The following is a 20,925-nucleotide window of genomic DNA, read 5'->3' on the forward strand; positions in this document are numbered from 1 at the left end:
TTGAAACTTTTTATTTCGGTTTTCAAAGGGCCCACTTCAGCTGCAGCACAGCGCCACAGGGAAATCCCTCTTCCCCACCCACTGAAGTGGGCGCTGTCAATGGCGCTGGTGCCCGAACGCAATCTGAGATGGGGTGAGGGGGTAGAGCCACGGCACAGCCAGAACTTCTGCCCCACTCAAAATCCGACCCTGAAAGAATGCTCCTCTCTGAGCTAACGTCATGCATCAAAGCTGCTCACACATTTCCTATTCTTGGCTGACACTCCAGTGCATTACTGAGGGAGGGCTGCCTTGTCGTAAGTGCCATTCCTTAAGATGAGACGTTAACCTGAGGCCAGTCTGGATGTTAAGGACCCGCACTGTTTGAAGAATGCTGCAGAATTCTCCAGGTGTCAACATTTGACCCTTAATCATCACAACTACCCAAAAAAACGATCACCCGTTACTCATTCCTCTCGTTGCTGTTTATAAGAAGTTTCAAAATGGCTGCATGCTTGCCCAAATGACAGAAATTATCCCCAAAAGGTATTTCATTCTGTGATTCAACGGAAGTCTACTTTTCTTTCTCTCTCTCCCACCATAAACACGCTGAGCTGTGGCTCAGTGGGGGGCCCTCTCGCCTCTGAGTTACGAAGGTTGTGGGTTCAAGTCCAAACTCCATGAGACTTGAGCACAAAATCTAGGCTGACACTCCAGTGCAGTACTGAGGGAGTGCTGCACTGTCAGAGGTCTTTCAGATGAGATGTTAAATTGAGGCCCCATCTGCCCTCTCAGGTGGACATAGATGATCCCACGGCTCTATTTCAAAGAAGAGCAGGGGATTTCTCCCCCGTGTCCTGGCCAATATTTATCCAACATCACTAAAACGGATTATCTCTTATTTCATTGGAGCTTGCTGTACGCAAATTGGCAAATTGCCGTTTCCTATGTTACAACAGTGACTACATTTTTTTAAAAAGTACTTCATTGGCTGTAAAGCGCTTTGGGAAAGGCGCTATATCAATGCAAGTTCTTTCAAGTCTTTCTTTTCAGTGTCACTTCAAATCAAAATGACCCTTAATGTAATACATCCGCTAATGAGAACATAAGAAATAGGAGCAGGAGTAGGCCATACGGCCCCTCGAGCCTGCTCCGCCATTCAATAAGATATTTTTAAGAGACAGCCTCCCTTTAAGGGATTGGGGCTCCCCCTGTGCTAAGTGTGAATTGTACTGAATCCTCATTCAACGCTGATTCAGAACGCTGCTTGAAGGTAAGTCCTCAGGCCTCACGAAAGTCTCGTCCTGCCTGCAGAGAGACCGTTGGACGCGGGGGTAATCGCGGATCGTGCTACCCCCGCCCAACAATAGACCCTATCCAATTTTTTTATTTCCCCCTCTGTCCCTTCCTGCCACACTCTGCTTATCTTTACCCAAATCACTACACTGCTCTGTTGCCTTGACTTTTCTCATTAGATTTCTAAATTTCCCCTCACCTGATGACCAGGAAATCCAATATAGAACCTTCCGGGGTAATTTTAATGTTTATCCCTGGGCGAAAAATCAATGGAAAAGAAAATCGGCCGAGGTGGAAAATTGCTGTCGTTTAGTTATCACCCATTTTTCCGTCGCACGGACAGAAGTTAAAATTACCCCACTTGGTTCAAATATTTTAAAAGATTCCATTTCTCTGCACACGTGTTTGCTTTAAATACAGTAGAAAAATCTTTTAAATTTTTTTTTTATGTACCTCCATAAGAGTTTCTTCGGGTAATTCCGGGGCTTCGAAAGTCACCATTGCCTCCATGTTCGTTGTTATGGTATCAGGGTAGACGAACCTGAGACTTGAAGGACCCTCACAGGACGTAGGAGAGGAGTCTGCACCAGGACCCACCGGGGAGCAGTGGGAAACCCGTCCGCTGCTGGAACCAACCGAGCTCATCGAACTGGACGAGCCCACTGCAAAGCACAACAGAAATAAAAAGCACAGAGGCTCAATTGGAGCATTTCAAATCCAGCAGATTAAGGACAAACCTCAGGCAAACATCGGACCCAGCGACTGCCCCAAATCATCCTCAGTAAAGAAAGGTTTTAGCCTCTCAGCTGAATGGCTAATCAAGGGTTCGTATACTGTTGCACAAAAAAAGCTTTACAGCAGATTTGCCTTGGGTGACAACCGCTATTTCAAACCGTTATTCGTCTTGTGATTAAATCAGGCCAATTGTCCTTCTAATTGTCTGAGTTAAGGGTTTCATTTACTTACAATCACTTCATATCAACCGAAAAGATTGTCCTTTATACACTAGCTCGGCAAAGGCTGGGAGGGCTTCTTTAAAAAAATTCATTCTCGGGATGTGGGCGTCGTTGGCGAGGCCGGCATTTATTGCCCATCCCTGGTTGCCCCTTGAGAAGGTGGTGGTGAGCCGTCTTCTTGAACCGCTGCAGTCCGTGTGGTGACGGTTCTCCCACAGTGCTGTTAGGGAGGGAGTTCCAGGATTTTGACCCAGCGACGATGAAGGAACGGCCGATATATTTCCACATCAGGATGGACTGTTTTGATTTGAATTGAAATTAGGTTGATTTATAAACCACAGCTGCTGCCTCACCTCCTGACTCACGCATGTCAAAGTCACCAATTAGCTCTGGTCATGGCAGCGACTAGGACATCAATCAAAGCTCCCAGCCCTTCATAATGCATTGTATTGAGGCTGCGTGTTAAATATTAATCGGGTGGAGGATTAGGTAGTCAGTTGGATGAAGAGATAAAAGAGAGGGTGAAGTTGCTGATGCCTCCCTTTCTCAAGGAGATTCCTGATGGAGTCTCAAAATAGCACTGAAGTGGAGTTGATGATAAAAAAAATTGGTGAGACTCAAGTGAAGCATAAACATAGACAGAATATACTTACTGCAAACATACCCGTCCTAAAAATATAGCATCTTATCACTTCCCTCAGGGAATCTTAACAGACACCAGAATGATAAAAGGGTTACATAGGAACAGAAGGAGGCCATAAAGACCCTACAGCCTATTCCGCCATTCAATTAGATCATGGCTGATCTGTACCTCAACTCCATTTACCCGCCTTGGTTCCGTAACCCTTAATACCCTTACCCAACAAAAAATCTATCAAACTCAGTTTTGAAATTTTCAATTGACTCTCGGCATCCACAGCTTCTTGGGGGGGGAGAGAGTTCCAGATTTCCACTCCCCTTTGTGTGAAGAAGTGCTTCCTGACATCACCCCTGAACGGCCTAGCTCTAATTTTAAGGTTATGCCCCCTTGTTGAATTATGAGGACAAATTGCATGAACTTGGTTTGTATTCCCTTGAGTTTAGAAGGTTGAGGGGTGAGCTGAACCCCATGAAAACTGCCAGATTGTTGCAGGTGTCCTTCAGGAAAGGGAACCTGCCAATCCCCATCTGGTCTGGGCCTACACATGACTCCAGGCCTTTCGTGTCGTCAGGGCAACTAGGGTTGGGCAATAAATGTTGCTTCGCCAGTATTGTCCACGTCCAGAAAATAAATAAAAATAAATGATGCCTTTGGTCTTTGATGTGCACCATAATTCGCAGACGTTTAATTGGAAGAAGGAAATATTCACTAATTCTCCCATACTGTCTAAGAATGCACCATCTCCAGGGAAAATCACATCTCAACTCTGTACTTCTGTGGGATACAATTGAAATCTTCTGCTGTACAGTTAATTTTGAAGATATCCCATGCACTCTTTAGGGTTGCCAACCCTCCAGGATTGTCCTGGAGTCTCCAGGAATTAAATATTAATCTCCAGGATACTGCTGTGAGTAACCCAGGATCATTAAAAAAAAGTTCTTTGAACACTTTTGTTTATTAGTTGTAAAAATATTGGAGATGGGGGCAGGAAAAAGGCTGTTTTTGACTGACAGTCAAGAATCGTCCAATTGGGTTAACGAAGAGTCTGTTCGCTTTCCAATTGGCGGTGCACTGCAAGAATGGACGTGTTGGGTGACCAATGGCGGGCGAATGGGGGCGGGGCAGTTGGAGGCAGGTAGTCATGTGATGAAACCTCCAGGAATACGTCCAACCAGAGTTGACAACCTGAACGTTGTTCTCCGTGTGAGGTAACTCCAGGATTGCAATCCATTCATTAGTCACAAAAGGCTGGTCGGGATGGAGCTCAATCCTTGCTCCAGAATTTAAGGACACGAGTGCCTGATACTTGAACAATTGTGTTCAGAAAAGCAGCGTTGATTGTACCTGAAAACATTCTTGTTCTGCCAGACTGGGGCGGGGTGCCACTTGGAGGGGAGCCCACTGTGAAAAGCACCGGAGCTGGACTGCTGGAAAAAGCCACGCCAACACCCGGATACAAATACCCTCCTTGAGCAGCAGCGGGAGCTGGGGAAGAAAGAAAACAGAAAACAAACTGAACCGAAGTAGGTTGGAGACTTCCCGCAACACTTGCGCACCGAGGAGTGAAAGTTAGTGAAAGCCAATCCCTGACATAAACACGGGAAACGCAGAGTAAAAGATCCCATGGCACTATTGGAAGAAGAGCAGGGGAGTTCTCCCCTGTGTCCCGGCCTCAACCATCATCACTAAAACAGATTATCTGGTCATTATCACATTGCTGTTTGTGGGATCTTGCTGTGCGCAGATTGGCTGCTGCGTTTCCGACATTACAACAGTGACTACACTTCAAAAAATACTTCATTGGCTGTAAAGCGCTTTGGGGTGTCCTGAGGTCGTGAAAGGCGCTATATAAATGCAAGTTCTTTCTTTTGAATGTTTCTTCAGCACAGTCTGCACACAGGCTCGGTGCATTAGAGGGCTAAGGAACAATAGCTTGTAAACACTGGGAAATTGTAAGTGAATCTAAACTATGTCTTCTTTCTTTGTGAGCTTTTTCCCTCCTCTCCGATCGGCCTGCAGCATAACGCGAACGCCCGATTAAAAAGAGTTCAGTCAGCACCAAGTCCGCCGATTCTTTCTGTGGTTTTATTTTGCGCTGGTGGTTGGCAAAGCCAGTTTAAGATTCTTAAAAATCCTCAGGGTTTTATCTTTTGAGAAATGGAAGAGAAGCCAAGATACTGACAAGGCCGGTAAAACAGTGGCAGTGGGAGATGCCAAGACACGTTCTTAATCACCACTGTCTTACTCAGCACAAAGGGCACTTTCAAACTGAAACTCAACAAGAGAACAACAAACAACGTGCATTTATACAGAGCTTTTAACGTAGTAAAACGTCCCAGGGTGCCTCACAGGAGCGTAATCAGACAAAATCTGACACCGAGCCACATAAGGGGATATTAGGACAGGTGACCAAAAGCTTGGTCAAAGAGGTAGGTTTTAAGGAGCGTTTTAAAGGAGGAGAGAGAGGCGGAGAGGTTTAGGGAGGGAATTCCAGAGCTCAGGGCCCAGACAGCTGAAGGCACGGCCGCCAAGAGCAGGAGCTCATTTTAATGCCGTTGTGTTCTCCCACACAAAATGTACACCTCGCACCCTAACTTAAACATCACGGCACTGGCCAGCTGCCTTGATTGGGACACTCTACCTGTTATATCCATTGGCTTCTCGGCGTTTAGACTGTCGTTGCTGCCAGCTTCTGAGATCTGCCCTCCAAATGCCGCCTTCAGGAGTAAGTCCGACAGTTTGCCAGCGCTGAGCGATCTGCAAGTTAGGCACATGACTCGTGAGCAGACGGAGAACAAGAAACATCATCGTCATAGGCAATGAAATGTTTCCGATTGCAACAAACTCTTCATTTTTTTTTTCCCCCCCGATTAAAAATACTGAATGAAGAGGGTCCATGGTCCAACTTCATTAAAATAATTCTCGCTTTCCACGGGAGCAAAACGCAACTCGCGTTTTCCAAGAGCAGCGGTCGGCACTTCCAACACCTCCGATTCACTCGCCAGCCCCGCCGTTTCTGGAAGGCCCACTTTTAAATTTTCGCAATTCACGCAGGGAATTTAAACAGGAAGAAAGGTTAAAAATAAAACTAGGTTTCAGTTGCAATCCAGTTCCCTGTGAGCACAAAACTGTCCCTAATTCGACACTAATTGGCCAACTGTTTCTAACAGCGGGAGGGTCGGTAACCAGAGGACACAGATTTAAGATAATTGGCAAAAGAACCAGAGGCGGGGAAAGATGAGGAGAATTTTTTTTTAACGCAGCGAGTTGTTCTGATCTGGAATGCGCTGCCTGAAAGGGCGGTGGAAGCAGATTCAATAGTAACTTTCAAAATGGAATTGGATAAATACTTGAAAAAGAAAAATTTGCAGGGCTATGGGGAAAGAGTGGGACTAATTGGATAGCTCTTTCAAAGAGCCGGCACAGGCACGATGGGCCGAATGGCCTCCTCCTGTCCTGTACCACGCTATGATACTATGATGAGGATATGCTCATAAGAGTTAGATGAAGAGGGGCGTGAGGAGGCTCGTGCGGAGCATAAACACCTGTTGGGCCAAATGGCCTGTTTCTGTGCTGTAGCTTCTACGTAATTCTATGCAAGGTAGTGATCATTGTCTCCGTGTGAAGAAGCGGTACCAGATGTCAGCCCGGAACTCGCATTTTCCCAGTGCGTACCTACAGCAACCTTGTCCTGCAGTTGCGGTTTTTAAAAATGACTCGGGATTTGGCATCCTTGAAAGGTTGCTTGCCATGGGTTAATTTGCAAACTGCTCATCACCTGCCAAATGGTCCCTTGATCTCATCGATGGGCTTCAGTCCGAAGTCAATTTGTTGGTTGTGGAGTGGGCCCAGGTCTGGCACAGTCCTGTTGCGAGTTGAGGCCAGTGTCAGGCCCTGGTGAGCAAACATTGTGACAAGATTTTGAGAACTGGGTGCCTTGGGGAATTCGAAAGGGGAGGCCACCTGGGGAAAACAAAATTGGGAGTTTATTTTTTTTTAAATGTGGTTTTCTAGAAAGAGTTCTAGAAGAGTTCTACTTTCTAGTAAAGTTATAAATTTTGAAAACTTCACAGTAAATTTACGTTTTCGTATCACAATACAAAACTAATCTGTGTATCTGCAGTGTTGTGTGATTTTAAAGATTGAGGTCAGCCTCAGACTTCACTGATTGGTCCATGTTGATCACATGTTAAGGATAGTATTAGATTGAAAGAAGAGGCTTATAATGTTGCCAAGAAGAGTAGTAAATCTGAGGATTGGGAGAGTTTTGGAAACCAGCAAAATTGATAAAGAGGGAGAAAATTGAATATGCGAGTAAAATAGCAAGAAATATAAAAACAGGGGTAAGAGCTTCTACTGGAATGTAAAAAGGAAGAGATTAGCGAAAGTAAACATTGGTCCCTTACAGGCTGAGATAGTGGATGCATTGGTTTTGATCTTCCAGAATTCCCTAGATTCTAGAACAGTCCCCGTGGATTGGAAGGTAGCAAATGTAACCCCGCTATTCAAGAAAGGAGGGAGAGAGAAAACAGGGAACTACAGGCCAGTTAGCCTGACATCAGTAATAGGAAAAAGGCTAAAATCTATTATTAAGGATGTAGAAACAGGGCATATAGAAAATCATAATATGATTAGGCGGAGTCAACACGGATTTATGAAAGGGAAATCATGTTTGACAAATCTATTAGAGTTTTTTGAGGGTGTAACTAGCAGGGTAGATAAAGGGGAACCAGTGGATGTAGTATATTTGGATTTTCAAAAGGCATTCGATAAGGTGCCGCACAAAAGGTTGTTACACAAGGTAAGATCTCATGGGGTTGGGAGTAACATATTAGCATGAATAGAGGATTGGTTAACCGGCAGAAAACAGAGAGTAGGGATAAACGAGTCATTTTCAGGTTGGCAGGTTGTAACTAGTGGGGTATCGCAAGGATCAGTGCTTGGGCCTCAGCTATTTACAATCTATATTAATGACTTAGATGCAGGGACCGAGTGTAAGGTATCCAAGTTTGCTGACGATACAAAGCTAGGTGGGAAAGTAAGCTGTGAGGAGGACACAAAGAGTCTGCAAAGGGATATAGACAGGTTAAGTGATTGGGTGAGAAAGTGGCAGATGGAGTATAATGTGGGGAAATGTGAGGTTATTCACTTTGGTAGGAAGAATAGAAAAGCAAAATTTTTTTTTAAAAGGTGAGAGACTAAGAAAAGTTGATAGTTTTAGAGGGATTTGGGTGTCCTTGTACATGAATCACAGAAAGTTAACATGCAGGTACAGCAAGCAATTAGGAAGGTAAATGGTATGTTAGCCTTTATTGCAAAGGGGTTGAGTAAGGAGGTCTTGCTGCAATTATATAGGGCTCTAGTAAGACCACACCTGGAGTACTGTGTACAGTTGTGGTCTCCTTACCTAAGGAAGGATATACTTGCCTTAGAGGCGGTGCAACGAAGGTTCACTAGATTGATTCCTGGGATGAGAGGGTTGTCCTATGAGGAGAGATTGAGTAGATTGGGCCTATATTCTCTGGAGTTTAGAAGAATGAGAGGTGATCTCATTGAAACATATAAAATTCTTAGAGGGCTTGACAGGCTAGAGAGGTTGTTTCCCCCTGGCTGGAGAGTCTAGAACTCGGGGTCATAGACTCAAGATAGAGGGTCGGCCATTTAGGACTGAGATGAGGAAAAATTTCTTCACTCAAGAGGGTTGTGAATCTTTGGAATTCTCAACCCCAGAGGGCTGTGGATGCTCAGTCGTTGAGTATATTCAAGATTGAGATCGATGGATATTTGGACACTAAGGGAATCAAGGGATATGGGGATTGGGCGGGAAAGTGGAGTTGAGGTCGAAGATCAGCCATGATCTTAATCAATGGCGGAGCAGGCTCGAGGGGCTGTATGGCCCACTCTTGCTCTTATTTCTTATGTTCTTATGACATCTAGGACCAATCAGATCCCAACATGGGTCCACACTAACCAAGTGATACTATCATAGAATGATGCATCCCAGAGGGAGGCCATTCGGCCCATCGTGCCTGTGCTGGCCCTCTGAAAGACCCATCCAATCAGTCCCACTTCCCCCGCTCTTTCCCAATCCGATCACTAGGCAAAAAAATTCGAACCTAACTTTGGCGGCCGTGGTAGTTCCCTGTTCTCTCTGTCTCAGGCATTCTCTGCCTGGCTCCCGCTTCCTCTCAGGATAGTCCTCCACCTCTCCACCGGTCTCGGCTCTGCTCTGCTCCCCTTCAGGCCCAGCACAAATGTCCAGTGCTGTTGTCCTCTCTCCCAGACCTACTCTGAATATCTCAGCTCCTCTCCCACTAGGGTTGCCAACCCTCCAGGATTGTCCTGGAGTCTCCAGGGATCAAATAATAATCTCTAGGACACTGCTGCCAGCAAAGATCCAGGAGAAAAATCTGGTGTTTGTTTCTTTTCTTTGAACACTTCAGTTTATTAGTTATAAAAATAACGGTGACCAATGGCAGGTGCCGGGGGGGGGGGGCAGTTGGAGAGCGGGAACTCATGTGATGAAACATCCAGGAATACGTCCAACCAAAGTTGGCCACCCTATCTCCCATTCTTGCAGTAGTTTGTGGCCTGTATCTCCAGCCCCGTTCCTCCTGTTATCCCCAGCTCTACACCCCACTCCTGCAGTTCTCCCTTGCTTGTCCTTTGCTCCCTCCTCTCCCGGTCTCCTGCTGTCGAATACCCAGCCACTAGGGTTGCCAACCCTCCAGGAGATCGCCCTGGAGTCTCCAGGAATTAAATATTAATCTCTTAGACGCTGCCGCCAGCAAAAACCCGGGAGTAAAATCATTGGGGCACTATAATAAAATTGTGCGGTTTTTAAAATTTTCTTTCAACACTTGTTTATTAGTGATAAAAATATTGCAGATGGAAAAAAAGGCTGTTTGACTGACAGTCAAGAATCATTGAGTGTCAGCCTTGGCTCGGTGGGTAGCACTCTCGCCTCCATGTCAGAAGTTTGTGGGTTCAACCCCCACTCCTGAGACTTGTGCACATAATCTAGTCTGAAGAGCAGGGGAGATACCCCTGGTGTCCTGGCCAATATTTATCCTTCAACCAATATCACTAAAAACTGGTTCTTTATAAGAACATAGGAACGGGACTAGGCCATTCAGCCCCTTGAACCTGTTCCACCACTCAATTAGATCATGGCTGATCTGTGTCTTAACTCCATATCCCTTAATACCTTTGCCTAACAAAAATCTATCAATCCCAGTTTTGAAATTTTCAATTGACCCCCAGCCTCAACAGCTTTTTGGGGGAGAGAGTTCCAGATTTCCACTCTCCTTTTGTGTGAAGAAGTGCTTCCTGACATCACCCCTGAATGGCCTAACTCTAATTTTAAGGTTACGCCCCCTTGTTCTGGACTCCCCCCACCAGAGGAAATAGTTTCTCCCTATCTACCCTATCAAATCCTTTAATCATCTTAAACACTTCAATTAGATCACCCCTTAATCTTCTATATTCAAGGGAATATAAGCCTTGTCAATGCAACCTGTCCTCATAATTCCACCCTTTCAGCCCAGTATCATTCTGGTGAATCTGGGCTGCACCCTCTCCAAGGCCAATATATCCTTCCTGAGGTGCGGTGCCCAGAACTGAATGTAATATCTCCAGATGTGGTCTGACCAGAGCTCTGTACAGCTGGAACATCACTTCCACCCCTTTGTATTCCAGCTCCCTGAGATAAAGGGCAACATTCCATTAGCCTTTTTAATTAATTATCATTTATCTCAATGCTGTTTGTGGGATCTTGCTGTGCGCAAATTGGCTGCCGCATTTCCTACATTGCAACAGTGACACTTCAAAAGTATTTCATTGGTGCTTTGGGAGGTCCTAAGGTAGTGAAATGTGCTATAGAAATGCAGGTTCTTTCTTCATTTCTTATTCAATCAGGAAATAAAAAGTCTGTTTGCTTTAGACTCTTTGGGTGACCAATGGCAGGAGCATGGGGGAGGGGGCGGTTGGAGATCATGTGATCAAACCCTCTGGAATATGTCCGACCTGAGTTGGCGACCCTACCAGCCACTGTTACAGTGCAGACACCTCGCCCGTCCCTTGCTGAGACACCAGTACCTCTCTGCTCAGGCCAACACTAGCGGGCCGACTCCCGCTGGCTCCCCAGAACCTCCCCACTCCCTCCCAGCCCGGGCCTCAGGCCCCACTGCTTGTCCATCTCCCCGAGGTGTGTGAGCTGAAGACTTTATAACTGGCCAGCTCGAGGAGGACAGAATTCCAGAGAGGCCGGCATTGTAAGGGTTACATCTTCATTCCAGAGTTAAGTGTATTAAGCATCAGCTAATCCATATCTAGCTGACTTGACCCAATTCCACTCATTTAAATATTTATAAGTTCTCTCTGTTCTGATTCATTCCAGTTTTGACAACATTCAGTTAGTTGAGGGAATGTTTAGTTGGGTGTAATTCTCCCCAGCCCACGTTCTGTCACATTGATGTGGAGACGCTCTGAGCAGAGGTTAGGTGGCTCTCAACTGGGAGAGAGGAACATTGGAGATGGAACTGTCACCCGACAACCAATCCCTGTTTCCTTCGCTGTCGGCTGTAGAGAGCCAATTGGCTGGAGTCTGGACACGTGACCTGTGGGGCTTCTTGGCTACATGAGGAGTGTAGCTTAGTGAGACCAATGGAGGAAAGGGAAGAGAGAGAGGGAGCGGGAGGTGGGGAGGGAGGGAGAGAGGGAGCGGGAGGTGGGGAGGGAGGGAGAGAGGGAGCGGGAGGTGGAGAGGGAGGGGGAGAGGGAGGTGGGGAGGGAGGGGGAGAGGGAGGTGGGGAGGGAGGGGGAGAGGGAGGTGGGGAGGGAGGTGGAAGAGGGAGGTTGGGGGGGGAGATGGAGGTGGGGGTGGGGAGAGGGAGGGGGTGTGGGGAGAGGGAGGGGAGGTGGGGAGAGGGAGGGGAGAGAAGGGAGGGGAAGGGAGAGAGGGGAGCAGAGAGGAGGAGAGGGATGGGAAGGAGGGAGGGAAGAAATAAAGTTACATTTGTGTAGCGCCTTCTATGACCTCAGGATGTCCCAAAGCGCATCATGGCCAATGAAGCACAGTCACTGTTGTAATATAGCATCATTCATACCTCATTTACAAAAAAATGGAACAAGGAATCCTTTTTGGACACAAAGCTTAACTTCTCAATCAGTCACCAGGACAATAGAGTTTCAAACCTGAGTGTGGATGTGCATTTCAGGAGAAGGTTAAAGCCTGAAAATCACAAGCAGGTCCTGCATGCTTTCTATATTATTTGTGTGGGTTAAAGAAAGTGTTACCCACAGTGCTCCAATACCTCATAAAAACCACACATTGAGACGTCAATGATCTGGGACTTTGTATTCGCTCGAGTGCAGAAGATTAAGGGGTGATCTAATTGAGGCGTTTAAGATGATTAAAGGAGTTGATAGGGTAGATGGAGGGAAACTATTTCCTCTGGGGGGGGGGGGGAGGGAGGGAGTCTAGAACAAGGGGGCATAACCTTAAAATTAGAGCTAGGCCGTTCAGGGGTGATGTCAGGAAGCACTTCTTCACACAAAGGGGAGTGGAAATCTGGAACTCTCTCCCCCAAAGCTGTTGAGGCTGGGGGTCAATTGAAAATTTCAAAATTGAGATTGATTGATTTTTGTTAGGCAAAGGATACGGAACCAAGGCGGGTAGTTGGAGTTAAGATACAGATCAGCCACAATCTAATTGAATGGCGGAACAGGCTCGAGGGGCTGAATGGCCTACTCCTGTTGCTATGGTACTTTCACATTAAAGAAGAGCAACGCTAATTGGGGCAAACACTGTCAGTATAAAGTGATTCTTTTTGTGTGTTAGTTATAAGTTTTGAGTCTGCCGTAGATCTTCCCTTGGGTTCAATGGTGCTGGTCACTCCCGTAAGTGGACCCCGTGTCTCTTATGTTCAGGAGTTAGCCAGTACTGCCCAATATCTAGTTATGTGACAGCACCGCCTGGGGGTTATCTCCGGGAGTATATATGTATGCTGATGGGTGCATAGTAAACAAAACATGGCTCCCAGTTTGTGTGTAAGGATGCGTTTGCGGGTGTCCTCAGATGCAACATATCTTCACGTGATGGTCATCATTTTGAAAAAATGCCTTTCTTTAGGGCTCGACCGATTCAACCCACAGCAGAGAAACAGGTAACTCTGCCCAAGTCTGTGCTGGTGCTTTTCCCCACATGTTCCAGCGTTAGGACTGTGGAAGAGAGTAAACTACTACAAGCAGATCTTCATGTGTTGGGGGAATGGCAAATGGTATTTAACTTAGAGAAGTGCCATATTGGGGAGGCTAGATAAACATGTGAGGGAGAAAGGAATTGAAGGATATGCGGATAGGGTTAGATGGAGTAGGGAGGGAGGAGGCTCGTGTGGAGCATAAACAGCGGCACAGACCAGTTGGGCCAAATGGCCTGTTTCTGTGCTGTAAATTCTATGTAATTTCACGTAATTCAATGTTAGGGCAGGACCAATGCTAAGTGCACGTACACCCAACAGGGAATAGAACTCAAGACTGTGGAGAAAAAGAAAGTTCATGGTTTCTGCCTAACTCTCTAAATGTTCACGACCAATGCCGTGTCCAATATTGTGGCAAAGTCAAGCAGCAAAGTGAAGTTTCCCGATTGATCGCTGGGCGTGTTACCTTTGTTGGAGAGCCCACGATTGTGGGTAGAGGGGTCCTCTGAATTAACTCGGAGAGCTTGGGAGACGATCTCATCTGCCTGCAAGGCTGCAGCATAGGCACCTGCAGGGGCTGGCTGTGCTCAGTGTACGCCACCTGAGTCACCATGGGGTCCGAGTATTGCTTCTTTAGCTTCTGCCGACACGGATGCATGTCTGAGAGATTCGGAGCACTGTGCAGTCTGGAGCCCAGTCCATGCTGGTGTGATTCTGGCACCAAAACTCCTGCTTTCGATATGGAAATCCATTAGCACCGGTCAAAAGTGTCCACGGTTAACAAAGTATCATAGCAACAGTACCACAGTAACATAGTGTCTCGGTAACATCACGATGTTTTGGGCGGAAAAGCATTGGTCCATCTAGTCTGCCCTTCCAAAGCACCCATCAGATTCCTTCCTGTGTACCTGGAACTAATAGCCCTCTATCCTCTTTCTTAGCAGGAGTTCAGCCAGTCCTTTTTTAAAACCCTACTGTGGTTTTCTACTCTATCACCCACACTGTAAATCTGCCCCACACTTCTCTCGCCCTCTTAGTTAAAAAAAAACAATTTGCCTAAATTTCCTATTTTCTTTTGACACCTGAACTTTAAACTGACTCCTCTAGTGCTCGAATTCTGCGCCCAAACTTTCCTGGAGCTTAATTCTCCATTTCGTGACAATCTTAAAGACCTGAACCAAATCCCCTCCCGTCCAAAGAGTGAAATGCCAGAGTGGACAATCTTTCCTCATAGCCGGTCATCTATACTTCCACAATCCCCCTCCCCCCATTTCTAGGTTCCCGGTGCCCATTCACCCCCGACACCCCCCCCCCCCCCCCCAGGTCTTAGAAGAGTCTCCCCTTCTCTGAGCTACTTACCCACCCACCTCGCTAATTCACTTACTTCTTTCTCAAATTGTAAACCCTCCCCTCCACCCGCCCACCCCCCCTCCCCAGTCAAGAGCTCATGGAAGACTGGCTCTTCCTTCACCCTTTCCCTCACCCCTCTCGTGGGCACCCCCGCCCATTACCGCATTTCTTCCTTCGGTCAGGCGCGTAGCGTGGTCAATCTCAGTCAGGGCCTGGTACCTATTGCTCTGGTGGACAGCGGTCATCCTTGCTAGCTCCTTCTCCCTTTCAAAAACGAAGCCCCCCAGAATAACCACAGAGTCCCCCTCGCCCAGCACGACGGCCGAGAAAAGACAACGCTCAGCCAATGGGGTACTGGCGGAAGGAAGGAATGCCAAGCCAAGGCTGGCCGTGACCGTGCTCACTTTAAGCAGTAAGTACGAAACTTCACACCTAACTGGAGGTGTGAGCCGCAGCTCATGCCAATACATCTGGTATTGGAGAACAAGGAGGCTCATAGCTAACTCACCCAAGGATGCGTGCCTGACCCGGGTCTCCGATCCTGTTGGGGAAGTACTGACAAACTGGCCTGGCAGTTCGGGAATTGTGCCAACTTCAAAAAAACACAAAAGAACATTTCCAGCGTTAGGATCTTTTTCAGTACAATTGCTCAAAGGGAGCCAGAAAAAACACCAATCAATATTTGAGTTGTCGAACCATCGCATTTCTCGATGTTTAATTAACGGGAGTTGTGTACACTGCTCTGTTGATGTGCGCAGGAGCTGGATGTGTGACACGGAATGAAGTGCTAGGATACACAACACTTCTCCACATGGTCACTCAGCAGCTCTCGTTCCAGAAGTAGCGACTCTTGACAAGGTCAGATCCAAGTGCTGATGGCAACGCTAAAGCAGGAGAGTGAGTGATCAACATGTTAAGTCTTCACTTCCAGGCTCGTAAGACAATGCCTTTGGACCGGATTCTACTTAGCAGCCTACCTTGTGGTGATGGTAAGTAAGGCTTCGAACTTCCAGAAGATGACCTTCGACACGTGATGGACCCGTGCTCTCCGTGTCGTGGCGGGGACACCCCGGTTTTGTTGAATCCCAGGGGGCTGGTGCTGCTGGACCTTCTAACCGCCCCCGACCTGAAGGGTAAGCAGATGGACCCCCAAGTCAAGCCAGGACATAAATGGGCTCTGTCGTTTTTTAGACTATGAGTTCTGAAGGATCGCTCTTGATGCTGGACAGCTCTCAACGGAGCGGAAATTCCTCCAGCTCATAATTTCGGTGGAAAAACAAAGCCAATGTGGGTAGATGATGAGATTTCCTGTTTCGTGTGCTCACCCCCATCGAATTTTTCGTTGAAATTATCAGCCAGAGGAATTATAGAATCATACAGCACTAAAGGAGGCCATTTGGCCCATCGTGCCTGTGCCGGCTCTTTGAAAGAGCTATCCAATTAGTCCCACTCCCCCTGCTCTTTCCCAACAACCCTGCAAATTTTCTCCCCTTCGAGTACCTATCCAATTCCCTTTTGAAAGTTATTATTGAATCTGCTTCCACCGCCCTTTCAGGCAGCGCATCCCAGATCACAACGACTCGCTGCGTTAAAAAAATTCTCCTCATCCCCCTCCCCCCCGGTTCTTTCACCCCCAAAGGTTTCACAAATGGACCAAACTCCACTAGTTTTGACCAAGGCACACTGTAACCAACATCGGTCTTCAATAAACATTTGGACAAATTGAGCACAAACTGTTACTGTCTTTTAAAAATGGAAATTTAAACCCGTGAAAGGGGATCATTAATTTCACCGTTCATCGGTTGTGAAATAAAGTACAGCCACCAAGATATGGAATTACGTGTCACGAAAATTAATGTGACCGTACTGCCAGTGTTTGAGACCATCGCGTGGATTGTCATTCTGCTAAGCAATAATTTCCAATTACCCAGGTGATGTCCATCTGCCTCAGGGCAAATTTGAATCATTCTGAAATTTCCCTGGTCATAGTGTCTTAAGCACAGGAGGAGGCCATTCGGCCCATCGTACCTGTGTCGGCTCTTTGAAAGAGCTATCCGATTAGTCCCACTCCCCTGCTCTGTCCCCAAAGCTCTGAAAATTTTTCATTTTCAAGTATTTAAGCAATTCCCTTTTGAAAGTTATTATTGAATCTGCTTCCACCGCCCTTTCAGGCAGCGCATTCCAGATCATCACAACTCGCTGCGTAAAAAAAATTCCCTTCATCTCCCCCGGCTTTTTTGCCAATTGTTTTAAATCTACGTCCTCTGATTACCGACCATCCTGCCAGTGGAAACGGTTGTCCTTATTTACTCTATCAAAACTCCTCATAATTTTGAACATGGTAATGGGGTTCTTCTGTGTAAATAACTACAGACTCACAGCCTCCTTATCATGCATAAAGGAATCTTTACTCTGTGTCTAACCCGTGCTGTACCTGCCCTGGGGGCGTTTGATAGGACAGTGTAGAGGGAGCTTTACTCTGTATCTAACCCGTGCTGTACCTGCCCTGGGGGTGTTTGATAGGACAGTGTAGAGGGAGCTTTACTCTGTATCTAACCCATGCTGTATCTGCCTGGGGTGTTTGATAGGACAGTGTAGAGGGAGCTTTACTCTGTATCTAACCCGTGCTGTACCTGCCCTGGGAGTGTTTGATGGGACAGTGTAGAGGGAGCTTTACTCTGTATCTAACCCTGTACCTGCCCTGGGAGTGTTTGATGGGACAGTGTAGAGGGAGCTTTACTCTGTATCTAACCCTGTACCTGCCCTGGGAGTGTTTGATGGGACAGTGTAGAGGGAGCTTTACTCTGTATCTAACCTGTGCTGTACCTGCCCTGGGAGTGTTTGATGGGACAGTGTAGAGGGAGCTTTACTCTGTATCTAACCCTGTACCTGCCCTGGGAGTGTTTGATGGGACAGTGTAGAGGGAGCTTTACTCTGTATCTAACCCTGTACCTGCCCTGGGAGTGTTTGATGGGACAGTGTAGAGGGAGCTTTACTCTGTATCTAACCCTGTACCTGCCCTGGGAGTGTTTGATGGGACAGTGTAGAGGGAGCTTTACTCTGTATCTAACCCTGTACCTGCCCTGGGAGTGTTTGATGGGACAGTGTAGAGGAAGCTTTACTCTGTATCTAACCCATGCTGTACCTGCCCTGGGAGTGTTTGATGGGACAGTGTAGAGGGAGCTTTACTCTGTATCTAACCCTGTACCTGCCCTGGGAGTGTTTGATGGGACAGTGTAGAGGGAGCTTTACTCTGTATCTAACCCATGCTGTACCTGCCCTGGGAGTGTTTGATGGGACAGTGTAGAGGGAGCTTTACTCTGTATCTAACCCGTGCTGTACCTGCCCTGGGAGTGTTTGATGGGACGGTGTAGAGGGAGCTTTACTCTGTATCTAACCCTGTACCTGACCCTGGGAGTGTTTGATGGGACAGTGTAGAGGGAGCTTTACTCTGTATCTAACCCTGTACCTGCCCTGGGAGTGTTTGATGGGACAGTGTAGAGGGAGCTTTACTCTGTATCTAACCCGTGCTGTACCTGACCCTGGGAGTGTTTGATGGGACAGTGTAGAGGGAGCTTTACTCTGTATCTAACCTGTGCTGTACCTGCCCTGGTCGTGTCACTCACTTCAATAATTTATGAAATAATTTATCTAACTGGCTAATGTTTCTTTCACTAAATAACTCGCGAAGATTTCTTTTGTGGGGGGGGGGGGGGTCGGAGGGACGGTAGTTGGGGGTCTCTTTGGGATCGAGGTAGTTCCAAAGTGAAATGCCTGGCCTTGGAAGTTCAGAACTCAACCACCCCAGCGTTGGAGAGGACACAGAAGAGATTCATAGGAATGGTACCAGGAATGAGAGAAGCCCCAGCAAATAGGGTGGTCCTAGCAGGGGAAAAGCTTCAGTAAGCTGTGTGGTGTTAGCTGGTTAAACTCCTGCAATGCCTTAAGCCTCGAGTCTGCCAACCTGCACCCAAGCTCCCTGAATGTGGGTCAGCAGGTGATGATCATTCTGTATCCGGTAGACAGAACCCCTACTGTTCTGTGTAGATTTCTCAGTAGTTTTGGTTTGGAGATCTTCAGACATGGTGTTGGGTTTCCAGACACCAGCAGACTTTCTCTGTTGTCAGATTCATCTTTCAACATTTCTGCCCGGTCCACCGGGAGATACTTAACTTGTTGCCCAGGGAAGGTCTCCCCCTCTGGTTTTCCCTGGCCATCACTGTGAACCTCCGCCCAGTGCTGTGGATGGAATGGGGTAGGTTTTTATCTTCACTGCCTGGGAGATAATCTAACAGGACAGATCGCACATTCCTTTATACAGCCCGCCCGCTAATTTCTAATGGAATGAAAATCAGGCGGGTTCTGTAATGGGTTACCGCTCAGGCAGCGAAGATAACTATCTAACCCCTCCCTCCTTAATGGAGCATGTTGGTGCCAACATATCGTTCCATGGTGTCATCGTTCCCGGTCATTTTATTAACCTCTCTTTCGCCTCGATAAGGGCTCTTGAGTAGAAACTCACATTGATTTTTTTTCTAACTCCAATCGACTGTCAGACTGCAATTGGATTTGGGCTGAAACATTCAGAACTCGCTGTGATCTAACGGTGGCCCCACCAACTCACTAGGAATACTAACCTCGGTGAGCTGCAGTGGTTTGGAGACTGGAGGTTCTGCTCCATTCGCTGGTAGTTAAGAACCTGGGTTGGGACGGGGATGGGAACAGTCTCTCCATAGTTGCCAACAGATTCCTGGCTCGGCCTACTGAAAGAAAGGATTTACATTTATAGTCACTGTTGTAATGTGGGAAACGCGGCAGCTAATTTGCGCACAGCAAGCTCCCACAAACAGCAATGTGATAATGACCTGTTTTTAATGGTGTTGGTTGAGGGACAAATATTGGCCAGGACGCCCTTGCTCTTCTTCGAAATAGTGGCCGTGGGATCTTCTACGTCCACCTAAGAGGGCAGACAAGGCCTTGGTGTAACGTCTCATGCCGAAAGACGGCACCTCTGACAGTGCAGCACTCCCTCAGTACTGCCTGCACTGGGAGCGTCAGCCTGGATTATGTGCTCAAGTCTCTGGACTTGAACCCACGACCTTCTGACTCAGAGGTGAGAGTGCGACCAACTGAGCCACAGCTGACACTTAGGTTAGGACACATTTAGCAGTAAGGACTTCCCATTGGTAGCTCCTAACACTAGCTCCATCAAAGCGTTAATATCAGTCATATAATCTAGAATAAAACCATACTCCGTGATATTTGAGATGCCTGTCGGACATGCTTGTTAAATGTCAGATCTTTAGGCAACACCTTTGAGAAAATTTCAGCAGAACCAACAATAAAAGGAATCTGATCGAGCCTCAGTTGAGTCCAACATTGTATTGGTCTTACCCTGAGGGACTTGGAGAGCTGCCACAGGATGCGGAGGGCGATGATATTCTCCCCTGACTCCCTAACCCTGCAGAGGTCAGAAGCGAAGTGCTGGGAAAAAGAGAGCAGAGAACAAAACAATTAGCCCTGCGAGACGTTAAGCACGGTGTAGCAGCGATATCGGGAACTCAGTCCCAGTGAGTAGAACTCGTGAGAGTTTAAACGTGCGATTTGACTCAGTGTTAAAACATACTAGGGTAGAAATTTCAATTGGTGCTCATCTTCTACAATTGTGGACCGAATTCCCCCTGGGTGATACGTTAATGTAAACCTTCACCGTCCTGGGTTAAAATAACTGGCGAGAGGAGTTTGATACGAGGGTGTTAGGTGTTCCGATGAGAACAGAGACATTCGTACGTTCCACCCTGCGAAGGGATTAAAAATGTTGAAGTGTTTGAATTTGAGTTGACCTTAAGGGGGCTCCCTTGTAAAACAACAGCCATGTGGTGATTATGTTACTGGACCAGTGATCCAGAGAACGGGAGTTCAAATCCCACCATTGTTGTTTGAGAATTTGAATTCTGTTTAAAAAAAATCAGGTAATAAAAAGCTGGTCTCAGTAAAAGTGACCATGAAGCTGTCGGATTGTCGTAAAAACCCAACTGGTTCACTGATGTCCTTTAGGGAAGGAAACCTGCCGTCCTTACCCGGTCTGGGCCTATATATGACTGCAATGCGGTTGACTCTTAACCGCCCTCTGAAGTGGCCAAGCAAGACACACAGTTGCATCAAACTGCTACAAGTTCAAGAAGGCAGCAGCTCACTGCCACCTTCTCAGGGCAACTAGAGATGGGCATCACTAATAGAGGAGGGGCTGGAGGCAAAGCACAAATAAATGAATGCCACAGAACCAAATCCAGTCAAATGGTGTTTGTCCGCGATACTCTGCTCTGTTACAATGGAGAGGAATGAATTTACCTGCTGTAATTCAGACTGTCGATCACGGTTCTCCCGGCCATGGTGTCATTGAGCAGCTCACCTGAAGCACCAAGAGAACAGATATTTACTCTCTCCTTTCAACACTACGAGCAGCAAAGCATTAATTTTCCCATTTATTTATTCTATAATATAA

At 46.9% G+C, this 20,925-nt stretch overlaps 1 protein-coding gene across 6 annotated transcripts in view; it reads right to left on the reverse strand.

The window, feature by feature from the left end:
* ulk1b (unc-51 like autophagy activating kinase 1) overlaps positions 1-20,925 on the reverse strand; it is a 103,994-nt gene that overhangs the window by 13,900 nt on the left and 69,169 nt on the right. For 2 of the 6 annotated variants that reach the window (XM_068006187.1, XM_068006183.1), the window contains exons 14-23: positions 20,772-20,832; positions 19,815-19,904; positions 19,058-19,183; positions 15,398-15,546; positions 14,929-15,012; positions 13,537-13,799; positions 6,650-6,834; positions 5,513-5,628; positions 4,216-4,356; positions 1,729-1,937 (exon numbers count right to left, since the gene is read on the reverse strand). In XM_068006187.1, coding sequence (XP_067862288.1) covers positions 1,729-1,937; positions 4,216-4,356; positions 5,513-5,628; positions 6,650-6,834; positions 13,537-13,799; positions 14,929-15,012; positions 15,398-15,546; positions 19,058-19,183; positions 19,815-19,904; positions 20,772-20,832 — 1,424 coding nt within the window. Of the gene's footprint in view, positions 1-1,728; positions 1,938-4,215; positions 4,357-5,512; positions 5,629-6,649; positions 6,835-13,536; positions 13,803-14,928; positions 15,013-15,397; positions 15,547-19,057; positions 19,184-19,814; positions 19,905-20,771; positions 20,833-20,925 lie in introns of all 6 variants that reach the window. The other 4 variants (XM_068006184.1, XM_068006182.1, XM_068006185.1 and 1 more) reach the window with 3 other exon arrangements.

The sequence above is a fragment of the Heptranchias perlo genome, chromosome 25, assembly GCF_035084215.1.
Source record: "Heptranchias perlo isolate sHepPer1 chromosome 25, sHepPer1.hap1, whole genome shotgun sequence".
Taxonomy (NCBI): domain Eukaryota; kingdom Metazoa; phylum Chordata; class Chondrichthyes; order Hexanchiformes; family Hexanchidae; genus Heptranchias; species Heptranchias perlo.